Below are 17,959 nucleotides of genomic sequence, written 5' to 3'. Positions count from 1 at the left end.
ATGAAAATCTCACATGACTTTTAAAAAAATAAGAAGAGGCACACACTCTGAAGTGCTAAAACTTACAAGAGAGGTCTGTGTTTGGGCACATACATAACACAATCATGTTTCAGATTTCAGGACAAAGCAAAATCTGGTTAATCGGGTATATCAAAATAACCTTAGAGAAAAAATTCAACACTAAGAAAACACTATTATGACAAAAGATGATAAGCAGTTGTGACTCTGCCTACTTAGAGATGACGTTAAAGATTTTGGGGTATCATGTACTTGAGCACTTATTTCAGACCTCTCTTGCAGAGCCACATTATATGTTAATCAATTACCCAAAATAAAACTTCCTGTTTATTTCAGGGAGGTCTAACATCATTGTCAAAAGAGGTGCAAGACTTAGGTGGTTAATTTCCTTTTACATTCATTAATCCTTTTAGTCTCAATAATTTAGAGGACCTAAACTTTAAAAAAACTTCTAGGAATGTAACACATTTTCTCTACCCCTCAAAATCTCTCTTTGTGTACCATTATAGGAATGAACTAAAAGCAACTGGCAGTTTCTAAATTATTATATTACTGGTGCCCATAATAGAAAGATTTTAAAAAGGGGCCCTGGTGTGATTAAATAAGTATATATACTCTTCTTGTTCATTATACTCCCAAACAGAGGGCATAAAAGGGCAACAAATATATTTTAACTGATCACTCCATTAAGTTTCTAATTTTGTTAATTTAATTTTTGATGTTTCCTCACCTAGGAAAAAAATGTAACCTCAGTTCTATAGAGTTGCTACAATCCATCTTCCATAAAATTTTAAAGTTCAAAAGTAATCTTAAAAGGACAAGAAAATATAACTAATTAAAAAAAAAAAAGGACTTAAGCATTTAGCAAGGCAATTCTATCTACCATGCACAATTAAACCAAATATAAATACAGAAATGTGTTTTTTAAAAAAAGTTTGTTTATTTTTAGAGAGAGGAGAAGGAAGAGAGAAAAACAGGGACAGAAACATCATTGTGGGGTTGCCTCTCATGTGGCCCCCACTGTGGACCTGGCCCACAACACAGGCATGTGCCCTGGGTAAGAAGCAAACCAGCAACCCTTTAGTTTGCAGCCTGCACTCAATCACTGAGCTACACCAGCCAGGGCAAGAAATGTGTTTTTAATCCTTCTGTTCCTTCATTCAATACTTGTTTGAGAACCTACTATGCTTAGGCATTTACTGTTCAGGCCTTGTTTGGAAAAGACATTAGCCCTGCTTTCCAGAATCTTACAGGTTCAGGAAATCAAGCCAATGTGTAAGTAGAAGGAAATTTCCACTTCAAAGAGAAAAAATGTAGATGATGACAATATACAGAAATCATTTTAGAAAATGGATGATCTTTTTCATGTCCAAATACTACGTAGCACTTAATACAGTTTTTACTAATTAAACACCATAAGCCAGTCAGATAGACAAATACCAAATGATCTCACTTATATGTGGAATCTAATTAACAAAATAAACTGACAAAACAGAAAGAGAGGTGTGGATACATGGAACAGACTGCTGTCAGGGAGGAGGGGAGAGAGGATGTACTAGATGAAATGAAAGGAATGGGGTGAAGGTGGAAGAGGTTATAGGGGATAAATGGTAACGGAAAAGAATACAAAAAAACACAAACTATGGGGGGAAAAAACACGGTCAAATGCTAACAAAATTGCATGGAAACTCGCCAAATGTATTTCAGTTTTTCAAACACAGCTTGCTTTTTTTTCTTAAAGTGGAACCTCAGATAAAATTAGGAACAAACAAAAAAAAAGGTGAAGGGATTAGTTAAAAAAACATGTATGTGTGACACACAGACACAGATAACTGTGTGGTGATGGCCAAAGGGAAGGTGGGTGGGGAATGGGTAGATATAGGCAAAGGGGAGGAAATGAGGGTATCTATAATAGTGCCAAAAATAAGTTAAAAAATATAAAGTACCTAAAAAAAGCAAAACAACAAAAAAGGATCTAAAACTTCAGCTCATGAGTCAAAAAGGACACAAAGAGATGTTTAATTTCTCTTGCAAGCCCACACACATGCAAAAAGAATCATACCATATGCATGAACACATCTACATGTATGAACATATTTATGATGTCAATTTGGCAGTATCAATGGCCTAGCAATTCCATTTCTACAAATTAAAAGCAACAATAAATCTATACATATAATAAATACATAACGTTCATCAACACAAGAAGGTATGTACAAACTCACTAGAAACACTACTTGTAACAGCCAAAAAATAAATACCCACCACCAACGGGGACAGGGAAAATGAATTATAACCTGTTCATATAATAGAAAATATTGTAACCATTTGAAATACATAGGTAAACAAAAGACACAGCTGTAAATGTACTGATACAGAGATTTCAAAGCTCTTCTAAAAAGAAAAAAGTATCATATAAAAATGATCCTTTTATTTTTTACTTCTTTGATATCTGAGGATCTTTTTAAAACTGTGAATGCATGTCTCTTTGTAATTTAAAATATAATCCACTATAAATAGCAGGAGTTGTACACTAAAAAGGACAAACCCTCAAACTGGCTGAAAAAGAACAAAATGCTACTTCTACCGACCACTCTCAGCAAAAAATTTTAAAGTGCTGATTTTATATTTAAAACATGAAAATAAAATTGAAAAGGCTTATAGACAGGTTTCAATGTACCAATATGTTATAATACAGAAAAAAAGGATAAATTAAAAATAAAACTATTAATATATCATTGATAAAGATGGATTATGCCTGACTAGAAAAAATTACTCATAAACTGCCATTCAGAAAATTAAAATTAAAAAACACAAGTTCAAAATACTCATGGTTCAAAGAAGAAACATGTTTTAAAAACAACTTGGTATGCTTAAGTATGGTTAGGCATTTAATAACTATTCAAGTTATTTTTAGAAGTAGGTCAACTACCTGATAAACAGACTAACAAACTACATTTAGATTTATTTAATAGCCTACATTAGGCTATATATGTGTGTCCAGTCCAACTTAATTTGAAAGAATTGAAAATGGTATTACTAAAATAACTTTCAAAAGTACAATAGAGTACACAGTGAAAATAAGTCTGCTTTCCATCCTAAATCCCTGGAGAAACTCAGAGATAAAGCTGTAATTCCTCTCCCTCTGCCACTAAAATATTTCATTAACAGACTGAAATCAAAGCATAAGAATTTGCTATTTTAAGCAAAACTCCTCAACTTAAAAACAAGGGAACATAGAATATAACAAAGAGTTATCTGAATTATACTATCTGTTGGAAATCCCATGTGATTAAATAGTTGAGATTGTTATGTAACCTAAAAATACATGAAGCCCCTTCAAATAAAATCTGTCCCTAAATATGAATTTATGGTTAAAATATCCATAATTCATGCAATTTGGTATGGCTACCCCACACTCGAAATTGTTAATGCCAAACTGAATGCTGAACAGTTCAACTTCACAAATACTTCTTTCCTTCAACAAAAAAAACTCTAAAAATACAAAATCCTGAAAAGAAAGTATTTTAAATGACAGACACAGCAACATTTTTTTAATCAGTTTTATTTTACTGCAGCATATCTTTTAAAGTGTAATGTTTTACAAAGGACTAAAAATGGTTACTTGTTGGGGAGGAAAAGGGGGACTCCAAAAATTTTAAAATAAAAAGTCACTAAGCAGAATACTTACATAAATTGTTAATTTCTATTTTAAAAGAAATGTAACATCTCAATGATATACAGGTTCTATACAAAGTATAAAGATTTGTAACACCAAATATAAAATGCAAAGAAAAAACACTGAAACATTTTCTGATAAACGCATGTTTCCGCTGTCATACCCATTTAAAGTCTGAATGTTACTGAAGGCAGTTCAAATTAAAAAAAAAAAAACAAAAAAAACAAACCAACAAAAAAACCTGTGGGAGCATTTTAGATCTTTGTCCTGAGCATAGGTCATTAGTTTGGACCAAATAAATTCTTATAAAAATTCTCTACAGGTTTGGATATTTAGGTCAACATTTACTTGGCGTAGTTGGCAGGATCTGAAGAAGGGCCACCCTGCATACCCAGACCCTGTGCTGGGTACAAGCAAGGACACACTGTGCCACACCAGCTCCCTGCTTCACATCGGGTGAACTTGGGTGAGTCTTCTCTTGGAATTCTGGGCCTCCTTGCTTTAAGGAGCAGGCCACGACTTAATTTGAGCTGTTCTTAGAAAATCCTCGAAGTGGATTATGGTTGAGATAACTGAGGGAAAGGAAAAAAAATGGGTTGCTGCTTTTAATTGGATTGCTTACTGAGAATATATATAAAAAAAAAACCTTTGCTGGTTAAATGAGAAACAACTCTCCTTAGCTCTTAAAGAGAAAAGGACACTTGCTTCTCCAACCTGAATATCCAACAGAGTAATACTAGTTGTTCAGATTCCCGAATCCAGAGTAGCAGAGATAGGTGCCAGGAGACATCCAGTGAGGTAGTGAAGCCAATCCCAGAGAAGCCAGTGGGAGCCCCAGGTAAAAAGGCAGGGTGTGCTCAAAAGGGTTCACCCTGAGTAAGGGGCCTGACAGAGGGGCCTGTGCCTTGGAAAGCATCTTGGTTCTAGCAGCGTGTGCTAAGCTCTTAATAGCCCTTGCTTGGATACTCTAAAGTGACTAAGAGTCTTTGTGGGGTTGCCAGAGGAATGATTTCCTACACACTACAGAGCAGTCCCACAGGGATATCCACAGCATTTGACACTTTGGAGATGTGCACAAAAGGGCTGATTTTCCCTAGTAGTTTGTTCAAACTCTACAGGTCTCAAAACTAATGGGCAATCATGCCTCCCAGGCCAACAAGGCTCATGTCAGCCTCTCATTAATACATGGATCCTTTGAGACTACTAATTTTTTTGTGCACACAATTAGAAAAAAGCCAGCTATAAAACAAGGCAGAAAGGATGGAAAGCATATTTAACTGATCTCTAGAAGCTTCAAAAAAAAATTTTAGGTGTAAATCCAATTCTTTGAGGTATTAAAAATCCAGGTCATTTGGAACTTGACTTGTCAAGGATAGATATAAATTGCAAATGCCTCCAGAACAAAATTTTAATCCAACAGTCTTCTGTTTGTGATTACCTTGTATGCCTACATATGTATGTTTGAAAATGTGAAATTTCTACATCTGGATGGTATTGTCAATATTAGTTGGAAGGCAAGTGCTCATAAGGATTGGGTATTCTAAAATTTTTGAAATAGAGAAACTAAATCAAATATTCTCATGTTAACATGACTAAAGACTGATCTTAGTAAATTAAAGCTAGTTTAAATCTGTAGGTTTAAGTAAAACAGATATGTATTTTATTTGGGTTTTACAAAAAATAGTGTATATTCTCAGTGGATTGAGCGCGGGCTGGGAACCAAAGTGTCCCAGGTTCGATTCCCAACCAGGGTACATTCCTGGGTTGCAGGCCAGAACCCCCAGCAACCGCACATTGGTGTGTGTGTGTGTGTGTGTGTGTGTGTGTCTCTCTCTCTCCCCCCCTCCATTCCCTCTCTGAAGATAAATAAATAAAATAAATAAAATAAAAAAAAATCTCAAGGCTTATATAAAAAAATAGTGTATATTTAATAACTGACTTTGATATGCAATGTCTTAAATATGTCTGCCGTAAAAGAGTCTACGTTTCCAGAGGTTATAAAATGTATTCTGATTATCTGCCAAGCTAAAGAATGTTAACTGCTTCTTAGTTTTCATTACAAATTGAGGTTTTAAGGGTAAAAATCTCAACATATGTAGAAGTAACTTTGCAGTGTTCCAGAAGGACACCTGGAATACCTCAAAGGATTTGTCCTTTATGTTAAAATTGCAGAGGAAAATAAATGATTAAAAAAATTATTAACTTCCAGGCTAGATGGTGGTGTGGGTAGGTACATTTTGCCTCCTCGCACAACAAAAAATAAGGACAACTTTAAAAACACAAAATAACCGGAACTGCCAGGAAATTGTTCTGTATGGAAGTCCAATCACCAAAGAGTTAAAACCAAAGAGTTAAAGATGAAACATACATCCAGTCTAGCAGGAGGGGCAGAGATGGGCAGCCTGAACAGAAAAGACACCGGCAAGGTGGCAGGCAGCTGGAGGACTGGTAAAATGAGGCAGCATTTGGTGGACCCAGCTGTCCCACATTTGTGTACACTTTGTGATCTCACAAAACCAAAGATGGACAAAAACAAAAAACAACCAGAACTGATAGGAAATTGAACTGCATGGAAGTCCAACAACCAAGGAGGTAAAGAAGAAACATTCATCTAGACTGCTGTGGGGGCAAGGTGGGGCAGAGGGCAGCGACAGGCAGCTGGAGCAGAGAGGACATCCAGCAAGGCAGTGCAGGCAGACCAGGCAGGCCCAACAGTCCCACATTTGTGTGCTGATAAACCGCGAGGAACAACTGGGGAGAGAGACAGACCATGCAACCCAGGGTTCCAGCACAGGAAAGGAAAGGAAATCCTCAAAACCTCTAGCTGTAAAAATGTGTGGGGGTTTGCAGCAGCCAGAGAAACTCCCAGACTCACAAGAGAATTGGCTGGAGAGGGCCATGGGTTCTTAGAACATACACAAGCCCTCACACCCAGAAACCAGCACCAAAAGCGCCCAATTTGCTTGTGGGTAGTGGGGAAAGTGAATGAAAGTGGGGCGAGAGCTGAGCAAGAGGCATTCTTCCCTCTCTGACCCCTCCCCCCACAGACGACAGGCATGCCGAGACAAAGAAATATGGCCCAAATGAAGGAACAGATTAAAACTTCAAAAACAGAACTAAGCGATGAAGGGATAGCCAACCCATCAGAGGCAGAGTTCAAAACTCTGGTAGTCAGGATGCTCACATAAATGGTTGAGTATGGTCACAAATTACAGGAAAAAGTGGAAGCTATGCAAAGTGAAATAAAGCAAAATATTCAGGGAACCAACAGTGAAGGGAGGGAAACCGGGACACAAATCAATGATTTGGAGCAGAAGGAGAAATAAACATTCAGCCAGAACAGAACAAAGAAACAAGAACTCAAAAAAAAAAAAAAAAAAAAAAGGAGAGGATTAGGAATCTCCAGGACAACTTTAAACACTCCAAAATCTGAATCATAGGGATATCAGAAGGAGAAGGGCAAGAGCAAGAAATCGAAAACTTATTTGAAAAAATAATGGAGAACTCCCCCAGTTTGGCAAAGGAAACGGGCTTCCAAGAAGTACAGGAAGCTCAAGAGAGTCCCAAAGAACTTGGACCCAAGGAAGCACACACCAAGGCACATCACAATTACATTACCCAAGATTAAAGATAAGGAGAAAATATTAAAAGCAGCAAGAGAAAAGGAGACAGTTGCCTACCAAGGAGTTCCCATAACACTAGCAGCTAATTTCTCAAAAGAAACCTTACAGGCAGGAAGGGGCTGGAAACAAGTATTCAAAGTCATTAAAGGCAAGGACCTATATCCAAGATCACTCTATCCAGCAAAACTATCATTTAGAATGGAAAGGCAAATAAAGTGCTTCCCAGATAAGGTCAAGGTAAAGGACTTCAATATCACCATGCCCTTATTCTATGAAATGCTAAAGGGACTTATCTAAGAAAAAGAAGATGATCCAAAGTATGAACAGTAAAATGACAGCAAACTCACAACTATCAACAACTGAACCTAAAAAACAAGAACAAACTGAGCAAACAAGTACAACAGGAACAGAATCACAGAAATGGAGATCACATGGAGGGTTATGGGTGGGCTTGCAGTGGGGGAAGAAAGGGGGAAAAGGTACAGGGAATATGAAGCATAAATGGTAGGTACAAAATAGACAGGGGGAGGTTATGAACAGTATAGGAAATGGAGAAGCCAAAGAGCTTATGTTATGACCCATGGACATGAACCCAAGATAGCCACTTGGTCCTTCCCTCCTCCCTGGCTCCCCATTTTATAGTTTTTACATTTTCCTGCATCACAATGCATTTAAGCTGAACTTACATGAAGGAAATTATGAGCTGACATTATTGAAAGGAGGTATCTTACACTACTGCCAAGGTTTGATAGAGTTACTTCAAGAAAATGCAATGTTGGTAGCTTCCATTCACATGATGTGACACAGGACACAGACTTCAGGGATGTTCAACCTTTTGGCATCTCTGGGCCATACATTAAATACACTGCAACATGTAATCACAAAAAAACCTCATGTTTCAAGTAAATTTATGATTTTGTATTGGGCTGCATTTAAAGCCATCCTGGGCCACAGGCTGGACACTCCTTCTTAGATTTTAGTTTTGGAAAGAACACCAAATAAAAGACACTCTCCAACTTGTTAGAAGGGAACTTATCAGGCACCTAACCAAGAATGGACATTTACCTCTGCCTCTGACACTCTCCTCCTCCCAGAATGGACATCAAAGTCTCCTCAAGGATGAGAAGCTGCTGACATCAGAGGTAGACAGCTATCCCTTGACATTGACAAGGCCTGCATGTCTATGGATTGATGTTGAACCCAGAATCCATTTTGTTTGATTGTCTTTACCTGTTTGCTAATGATATTAGTCATAATAATAGTTATACTCGTTATTTGTGTTTTCCCAAATAGCCCACCTGTTTATGATTACTGAACATGTATAAAATAATTATTAATATTTTTGTGGCTGATATAAATATTATACTAGATGTCAAATATACAAAAATAAGACAGAATAATCATGATAGTTATAGAAATGATCCAGAGTGGCTTTCCCCCCACAATGAAGTTAGCCTTAAAACTGCCTTCCACTGTACCTGCCCTTCCCTTCTGGGGAAAATTCAGCCTCAAATTACATCCCATGGTTACAGCCCCATCCCAACTGTCAACAGGGCAACAACATCCATACTGCGACTTCCTAAGAATAAGCCTTCCTACAGCTGTGAGACCACACTATTAGACAAAATGGTTGGTCATCAATGCATCCTTCAGATTGATTTGACTTTTTAAAAAGAGGAACTATAGATGTAAAAGGAGTCTATGTGAAGAAACCTCACAGGGTGATCTGATCATAAATTCCTAAGTAGGCAAATCATGGTGGGTAGTCAAGCCCCAGGCATACAACTTCTTTATTAAAAGGCATAACTTTGCCTTAAAAAAGCCCTGTCCATTGTTTCTTTGCATGTGGGGTAATACCTTTTAAATGACTTTTCAGACCCCTCTTTCTAAAAGGCATCTGCCTTCCAGAAAGCAAATAATCTTTAACAATGCTGGAATCCAAATTTCACCTTGTTGTATCCCACTTTCTGTTATCCTTACTCTCCTCCTTAACTTCAATGCATGAAAGAAAACGTGAAACTGTGTGACACTCAAATGCAGAGCATTTGGGACTTTGCTTTCCAGCATGTAGTCAAGTTTGGCAGTTTGGCTCAAATAAACTCTTACAAAAAATTTCAAGTTGTAAACATTTTAAATATTTGTAACACTGAAAATCAATAACCACTATATGCCACTAGAGAAAAAGAACAATATTCTAAGGGATAATCAGTTATTAAACAACCAAACAAAGGAAAACTTAAAGAAAAATCAAAACAGCAAACCTTTAAAATAGTATTAAGTGCATACCCATTAAATCCAGTGACAATTTTCAGTATTCTTTCCTTCATTTCATCAAAGGGAATATATTCGACATTAGGGTTAGGTGGACCTCTTGGTTCGGGAGCTGAAGTTCTGAAATCATCCATCACTTTCTCCAGTTTGAAAGTAAAATAGCCTTTAAATTGGGACCACTGAATCCTATAAGCAAAAATTAAAAAATATAATACCATGTTGTTTTACAATTCTTGAACACAAAGAAAAATACAGAATTTACCATCACAAATGGTAACAAAATGAAGATCTAAGTATGTAGTAGTAGTTAGAATGTCTTTGTTCAGCAGCATGTACCATGACGGATATTACAAATTCCAACCTGGTTCTATCCATTTCTCCCAACTCCTGACCCAAATGAAATAAAAAACTTTAAAAATAAACTACCTCTGGCTGAGAGTCTATAATGCGCTACACCCTATTCTTAGCATTTTAAAAACAGCATTTTGTTTTGATTCTAAGCCATAGAACAAATTTAACCAGGGAGGTGTTATTGCCATTTAAAATAGATTATTAGATATTGACCCAAGCCCACATTTATAATTTTAAGTGTATCAGTCAGAATGATGCCATACCCTAAGCTATAATGTTTATATAGACTAGTAAAGGATTTTTTTTGTATTTGTTTTATAGTAAATAAACTTCAATTTCTCCTTTGATTTTTTTTGTATTTGTTTTATAGTAAATAAACTTCAATTTCTCCTTTTATTTTCACTATCTTTTGTCATTGGAAAGGTGTATCATAGGTTTTATCCAATATGTACTGCAAAACAGAAATACATAATTTCTTTATGCACTTTTCACTATCTATTCAAATTAATATAAGCATCTTTTCATCCCTGTCCCCGCCTATTTTACCATTAATATGAGGAAATTTTGTTTTGACATCTGCCTAAAGAGCCTAAATACAGAAACGCAAGAATCAGGAATCCCAACCATTTCCCCAAACAGTGTATCCATTCATTAGTGGCAGCAGATAGCTATCTTACACAGGTGGCTGCTTCCATAAAATAAAGGGAGTACTAATCTGCAATGATGCTTCCATCCCATACAGCAACCCTGTAAGTTAGGGTAGCAGATCTGAAAGTATGGTCCAAGAGGTCAAAGCTATTTTCATAACAATAGTTAAATTTTTCATTGTGTTGACATTTGCACTGTTGGTGCAAAAGCAGTGGTGAGTAAAACTGGTTGGTGACCCTTTACCACAAATCAAGGCAGCAGTACTAAACAGTACTATTAGTAGTCATCATCTTTTTCTCTACCACAATCTCACAGTAAAACAAAAAGAAACCTGTTTCAATAAAAGTTTATTAAAACAAAAAATTTACTTTTATTAAATATCAACTTTTGAATATACATATTTTTAATACCCTTATGTAACAAAATGAGAAGTACACACAAAGGACTTCTACTGCATGTTAAGATACTATGGACACCTCAAGAAAAAAAGTTGACTGCTGTTGCCAACTGAACTAGCTGCTATTTTTCGTAACAAGCCATTTTTACTTGAAAGGACTGTCAACGCTTATTGAAACCAGGAGACATTTGGTACACCCTTTCTTAAAAATAAACTAAGTGACTCTATCAATTCAAGAAAAACAATTCAAGTATTTGTGGCCAATTATAAAATTGAAGCAGAAAAGTTTAAAAAAGTTTTATTCATCACTCGAGCTTAGAAGGTTCCTGAGACATTCCCAAGCCATCAATCAGTGTTGCTATAAAAGATACTATCACACACACACACACACACACACACATACAGAGTACAGGCAACAAAAGATATAGATAAATTACATCAAAATAAAAAATTTATATGTGTCAAGAGGTACAATCACCAAGAGCAAAATGCAACCCAGAGAATGAAAGGAAATATTCACAAGTCATATAATTAATATGGTGTTAATATCCTGTATATTAACAGGATATATCCTGTATATGGTTGTATATCCTGTATATCCAGGATATACAATTAAGTACAACTCAACAACAACAAATAACCCAATTAAAAAATGTGCAAAGCACCTGAATAAACATCTCCTCGAAGATATACTAATGTTCAAGAACCACAACAAAAGATACTCAACATCACTAATCATTACGGAAATTTAAAAAACCATGAAATGGAATTCCACATCCACTAGGTTGACTGTTATCCAAAAACAAACAACAGAAAATAACAGTACTAGCTAGCTGGCAAGGATGTAAAGAAATTGGAATATTGTGTATTGCTGGTAGGATTATAAAATGATGTACTGTAAAATGGTGCAGGCTCTGTGGAAAACAGTATAGTAGTTCGTAAAAAAACTTATTACTATATGATCCAGCAATTCTATTTCTATGTAGATACCCAAAAGACCTGAAAGCAAGTATTCAATCACATACATGCTACATCAGTGTTCACAGCAGTATCATTCAAACACCAAAAGGTGTAAGCTACCCAAATGTCCAACAGATAAATGGTTAACAAAATGTAGTATATACGTGTAAAAAAGGATATTATTCAGCCTTAAAAATATTAACACATGAAGCAACATGGGTTAACCTTGAAGACAGACATACACTAAGTGAAATAAGCCAGACACAGACAAGGATTTTATTTTTATGAGTTACCTAGAAGAATCAAGTTCAAAGAGACAGCAGAAAAGCATTGCCAGGGGCTGGAAGAAGGAAAGGGTGAAGTATTACTGTTTAATTGGTACCAAATTTCAATTTGGGAAGAGGAAAAAGGTCTGGAGTTGGATGGTGGTGGCGGTTGCTTTGGCACAAGATTGTTAATGTACTTAATGCCACTGAATCACACACTTACAATGATAAAGTATTATTTTATCCCAATTAAATATAGGCAAAAGATTCAAGCAAGCATTTATCTAATGATGATGCTTAACAAATAAAAAATGAAAATGAAAACCACAATGAGATACCATTTCACACACACTAGCATGGCTATTAATACAAAAGATGGACTATAATACAAAACATGAATAGTAACTAGAGTTGGGGAGGATGTAGGTAAATTACTGTGGGGAATATTAAATGATGTGGCCATTTTGGAAAACAGTTTGGCAGTTCATCAAAAATAAAAAATGAAGGCGACATGAAACCTAACCATTTCATTCATTAATGAGTGAATTATATAGCATGTAATATTATTAATGTTACAAAAAAACTGGGTGAGGATTACTATTAAAAGTCATTTCCAATTTTACTTTTTCCCTCCTTTCCCTAGAAAGGGGAATTTGAGGATTAACAAGCAGAGGCAGCACATGATTTTTAAGATGCCTAATGTTAACTTCTGATTTATACAAAATTGCCAGTGGAACCTAAAATTTATGCTTAAATTTCACTAGACTCCCCACAGGCATTTAACTAATACTTAAAAACATCACAGAAGGCTATCATTGAAATAAAAGTTTTATACTTTCCATTTCTCAAATTAAAAATTCTTTAGTTTTAAATCACTAAGTCACAGTCTCTTTTATGAATTAAGATTTCCACATACATAGGGTTCTTTGTTACCCCATCTTTCCAATCAATCTGTGATACTCCATTCCCCACCCCAAAAACCCATGTGACAGCTCACACACACTCACGCATGTACATTAATGGAAATAGCCAGACAAGAAATGATGGAGAGCAGGTAAAGCAAACTATGGGGAGCTTCAAAAACTATGACATTAGGCCTGGCTGGTATGGCTTAGTGGGTTGAGTGCCAGTATGTGAACTGAAAGATCACCAGTTTAATTTCAGGTCAGGCAAAAAGCCTGGGTTGAAGGCCAGGTGTATGGTTGGGGGCATGTGAATGGCAACCATTCCATGTTCCTCTCCCTCTCTTTCTACCTCCCTTCACCTCTCTCTAAAAAATAAATAAAACCTTTTAAAAATATTTTTAAAAACTGTATGACATTAAATTATCAGGCAGGAATTAAGTAGCATAAACTGAAATGAATTATAAGCACACTGTATTTTAAGTCTTAAATATATCTAATATAATTATTCTAAATTAGATTTAAGAGATGCAATTCAAGAGTTACTACACCATGTATACATGGAAAAACACTTTTATAAAATGTGAAAGATACAGCTCTTTGTGGTAACATTACTATTTAATAATAACAAAAACAAAAAATGCTTCCCTGAAAGTGATACAATTTGAACACAAAAAGTCATGAGCAAATTTGCTGAAAATTTGACAACAAAAATAACTTTCTTAGGAATGCACTTACTGGATGAGTAGGAACTACTATAGAATAAAAAGAATCCCTATTTGCAACATGAAAATAAAATTATTCTAAACAGGTAGATTCTCATGAAACATTTTTAACTTTAGAATCAATTCCTCCACATAAAAAATTCCACTGAAAATACATACACAGAATTTAAATCTACTTTGCTGGAGTTAATGCAAGAATTTACTGAAATTCATTACCCATTACATTTTTTTAACTTCACCACCCCATTTTCTATTTCTCATCCATTTTTTCCTTTATGTCAGGGGTATGAAACTCATTTTCACTGGGGGACACATGAGCCTCACATTTGCCTTCAAAGGGCTGAATGTAATTTTAGGACTGTACAAGTGTAACTACTCCTCAACATAAAGTGAGAGCTCAGCGCTGCCACAGGTAGAAACAAGGTGAAGGGCTGGATTCCACCTGCAGGCCTTGTGTTTGCCACCTGTGCTTTATGTAGTTTCTCCTCTAGGAAAGCAAAAGAACTCCTACCACTAATGTATATATTCTATTACAGAATGCCACAAAGACCTTTCTTCAAACCTCTGAATGTGGGCCAGTGGTAGTGTTCAGGGGAAGAGAGAAGAGAGAAAAGGTTTAGCTGGGGGTCTCAGAAACAGCCTGCAGCATGGAGCTCGAATCTCACTGCAAGTCTCGGGAGAGGGAATAATCAGGTTGCCACTGGTACTCCATTCAGCTGGGACGAGCAGAGAGATACAGTGTGTTCCAGTGGGAGTGGTGGGTTGGCAATGCACCTGACCCAGTGACACAGGCAAAGACAGAGCACATATGTGCAAAGGTGCAGTTGTCTGGCAAGTACCAATCTCCAGACAGAAAAATAAAGTCACAGAGCCTGACCACCTCCCCTCACCCATCCTGGATCTAGCAGCATCCCAGATGCAGCTGTAGCACTGAGTGTTGGATTGCAGAGCACAGTATCTGCAAACCTACGAACTAAGCCACAGAAATACTTTCCCCTTAGTCACAGGTGCATGCTACAGATAATCTCAGGGTGAAGATATAAAAGTGAGGCTGCTGAGATCTAAAAATCACCATTACGGCAAGAACAAAACCACAAAGGCAACAGCCAAGCTGTCCCAACACACTTCCACCCACTGCAGCTGCACTGGTGGCAGCCTCTATTTGCAGAGGACAGCACTGGATGTCACAAACTTGGAAACCCACTCTCCACCTCATTGCCTAAAGGGGAGGTGCCCTGAAACTAAGGTAACCTCACAGAGGACATGCCAACCTCCCCTTGGAATAAGGGCATTTTCCTCAACTCTAACCCTACCTAATCCTTCCCCACAAAAATTCGAGATGCCGGGACTTCCAGTCAAGATGGAGGTGTAGGTAGATACACTTTGCCTTCTTGCAAAACCAAAGATGGAAAAAAAAAAAAACACCAGAACTGATAGGAAATTGAACTGCATGGAAGTCCAACAACCAAGGAGGTAAAGAAGAAACATTCATCTAGACTGCTGTGGGGGCAAGGTGGGGCAGAGGGCAGCGACAGGCAGCTGGAGCAGAGAGGACATCCAGCAAGGCAGTGCAGGCAGACCAGGCAGGCCCAACAGTCCCACATTTGTGTGCTGATAAACCGCGAAGAACAACTGGGGAGAGAGACAGACCATGCAACCCAGGGTTCCAGCACAGGAAAGGAAAGGAAATCCTCAAAACCTCTGGCTGTAAAAATGTGTGGGGGTTTGCAGCAGCCAGAGAAACTCCCAGACTCACAAGAGAATTGGCTGGAGAGGGCCATGGGTTCTTAGAACATACACAAGCCCTCACACCCAGAAACCAGCACCAAAAGCGCCCAATTTGCTTGTGGGTAGTGGGGAAAGTGAATGAAAGTGGGGCGAGAGCTGAGCAAGAGGCATTCTTCCCTCTCTGACCCCTCCCCCCACAGACGACAGGCATGCCGAGACAAAGAAATATGGCCCAAATGAAGGAACAGATTAAAACTTCAAAAACAGAACTAAGCGATGAAGGGATAGCCAACCCATCAGAGGCAGAGTTCAAAACTCTGGTAGTCAGGATGCTCACATAAATGGTTGAGTATGGTCACAAATTACAGGAAAAAGTGGAAGCTATGCAAAGTGAAATAAAGCAAAATATTCAGGGAACCAACAGTGAAGGGAGGGAAACCGGGACACAAATCAATGATTTGGAGCAGAAGGAGAAATAAACATTCAGCCAGAACAGAACAAAGAAACAAGAACTCAAAAAAAAAAAAAAAAAAAAAAGGAGAGGATTAGGAATCTCCAGGACAACTTTAAACACTCCAAAATCTGAATCATAGGGATATCAGAAGGAGAAGGGCAAGAGCAAGAAATCGAAAACTTATTTGAAAAAATAATGAAGGAGAACTTCCCCAGTTTGGCAAAGGAAACGGGCTTCCAAGAAGTACAGGAAGCTCAAGAGAGTCCCAAAGAACTTGGACCCAAGGAAGCACACACCAAGGCACATCATAATTACATTACCCAAGATTAAAGATAAGGAGAAAATATTAAAAGCAGCAAGAGAAGCCCTGGCTGGCATAGTTCAGTGGATTGTGCATGGGCTGGGAACCAAAGTGTCCCAGGTTCGATTCCCAGCCAGGGTACATTCCTGGGTTGCAGGCCATAACCCCCAGCAACCGCGCATTGATGTTTCTCTCTCTCTCTCCCTCTCTCCCTCTCTCTCTCTCTCCCCCTCCCTTCCCTCCCTAAAAATAAACAAATAAAATCTTAAAAAAAAAAAAAAAGCAGCAAGAGAAAAGGAGACAGTTGCCTACCAAGGAGTTCCCATAACACTAGCAGCTAATTTCTCAAAAGAAACCTTACAGGCAGGAAGGGGCTGGAAACAAGTATTCAAAGTCATTAAAGGCAAGGACCTATATCCAAGATCACTCTATCCAGCAAAACTATCATTTAGAATGGAAAGGCAAATAAAGTGCTTCCCAGATAAGGTCAAGGTAAAGGACTTCAATATCACCATGCCCTTATTCTATGAAATGCTAAAGGGACTTATCTAAGAAAAAGAAGATGATCCAAAGTATGAACAGTAAAATGACAGCAAACTCACAACTATCAACAACTGAACCTAAAAAAACAAGAACAAACTGAGCAAACAAGTACAACAGGAACAGAATCACAGAAATGGAGATCACATGGAGGGTTATCAGTGGGGTGGGGGTATGGAGAGAATGAGGGAAAAGGAAGTGCCATTCTTTAAAAAAAAAGGCATATCTCATTCCCATAGATGCATGGACAGAGAAGTAATCCATCAAATACCATGAATAACCAAGGTGAAAAGCCAGACCAGAAAGAAAACAAAAAATCTCTAGAAATTACACTTAAAGACATTAAGATGTGATTTAAGTGACAGGAATGATGTGAGAGGAATTGTGGCGTTAGTGATCCCCTTGGTCTCTCCACTAGAAGTTTTAACAATTTGAACAGCTGTTAACTCAACAAAGGGATTCCCAGCTCAAAGCACAAATGCTCCTAAGAAATCACATATGGACCATTCTAAAGATGGGCAAGTGGAGCAAAAGAGGGAGGGAAAAAGGGTGTGGGGCTGATAGGAGCCAGGGATGCAGGCTAGCAACCAAGAGGTCATGTATGGACAGGCTCTCTGCCAGAAAGAGGAGAAATCTGGGTATGGTTGACAGCCCTTTCAGTCATAAGGAACAGAAAGACTTGGTGGGCACTCCTGCAGGAGAGGGCAATACTAGCTGCAGATGAGCTGAGACCTGAAGAACACAGGGAAGGGCCCTGAGAAACGCTCAGTATGATTTACGTGACAGTGGGCATTCCTCTGTCACTTAAATCACATTGGCAAGAACATAGCACAGGAGAGTGGCCACAGTTGTGGAACAGTCAGCAATTTATACAGAGAAACAAAGTCGTAAAGCTTGGCCACCTCTCCTTAAACTCCCAAAGATTTCCTTCCTCTGCCCTCAGTGTCAGGTTGTAAAGCATGTTAACTGTGAGCCCAACAGATAGTATGGCATAATCAAATTTCTCCCTGACCAACAGATACATTCTCTGACCTTCTCAGGTTGAGGACACAGGGGGACCCCAGCAGAGGACCAAGGTCGCCATTATCAGCAGAGC

The 17,959-nt window shown here is 37.7% G+C and overlaps 1 protein-coding gene across 6 annotated transcripts in view; it reads right to left on the bottom strand.

Annotated features, from left to right (window-relative positions):
• PPP4R2 (protein phosphatase 4 regulatory subunit 2) overlaps positions 1-17,959 on the bottom strand; it is a 53,390-nt gene that overhangs the window by 12,363 nt on the left and 23,068 nt on the right. For 5 of the 6 annotated variants that reach the window (XM_028517953.2, XM_036031010.1, XM_036031009.1 and 2 more), the window contains one exon: positions 9,607-9,777. In XM_028517953.2, coding sequence (XP_028373754.1) covers positions 9,607-9,777 — 171 coding nt within the window. Of the gene's footprint in view, positions 1-8,385; positions 8,506-9,606; positions 9,778-17,959 lie in introns of those variants that run through there. The other variant, XM_036031011.1, reaches the window with a different exon arrangement.

Source organism: Phyllostomus discolor, chromosome 7 (genome assembly GCF_004126475.2).
Source record: "Phyllostomus discolor isolate MPI-MPIP mPhyDis1 chromosome 7, mPhyDis1.pri.v3, whole genome shotgun sequence".
In the NCBI taxonomy this organism is placed as follows: domain Eukaryota; kingdom Metazoa; phylum Chordata; class Mammalia; order Chiroptera; family Phyllostomidae; genus Phyllostomus; species Phyllostomus discolor.
This window is presented reverse-complemented; position numbering and strand designations above follow the sequence as displayed.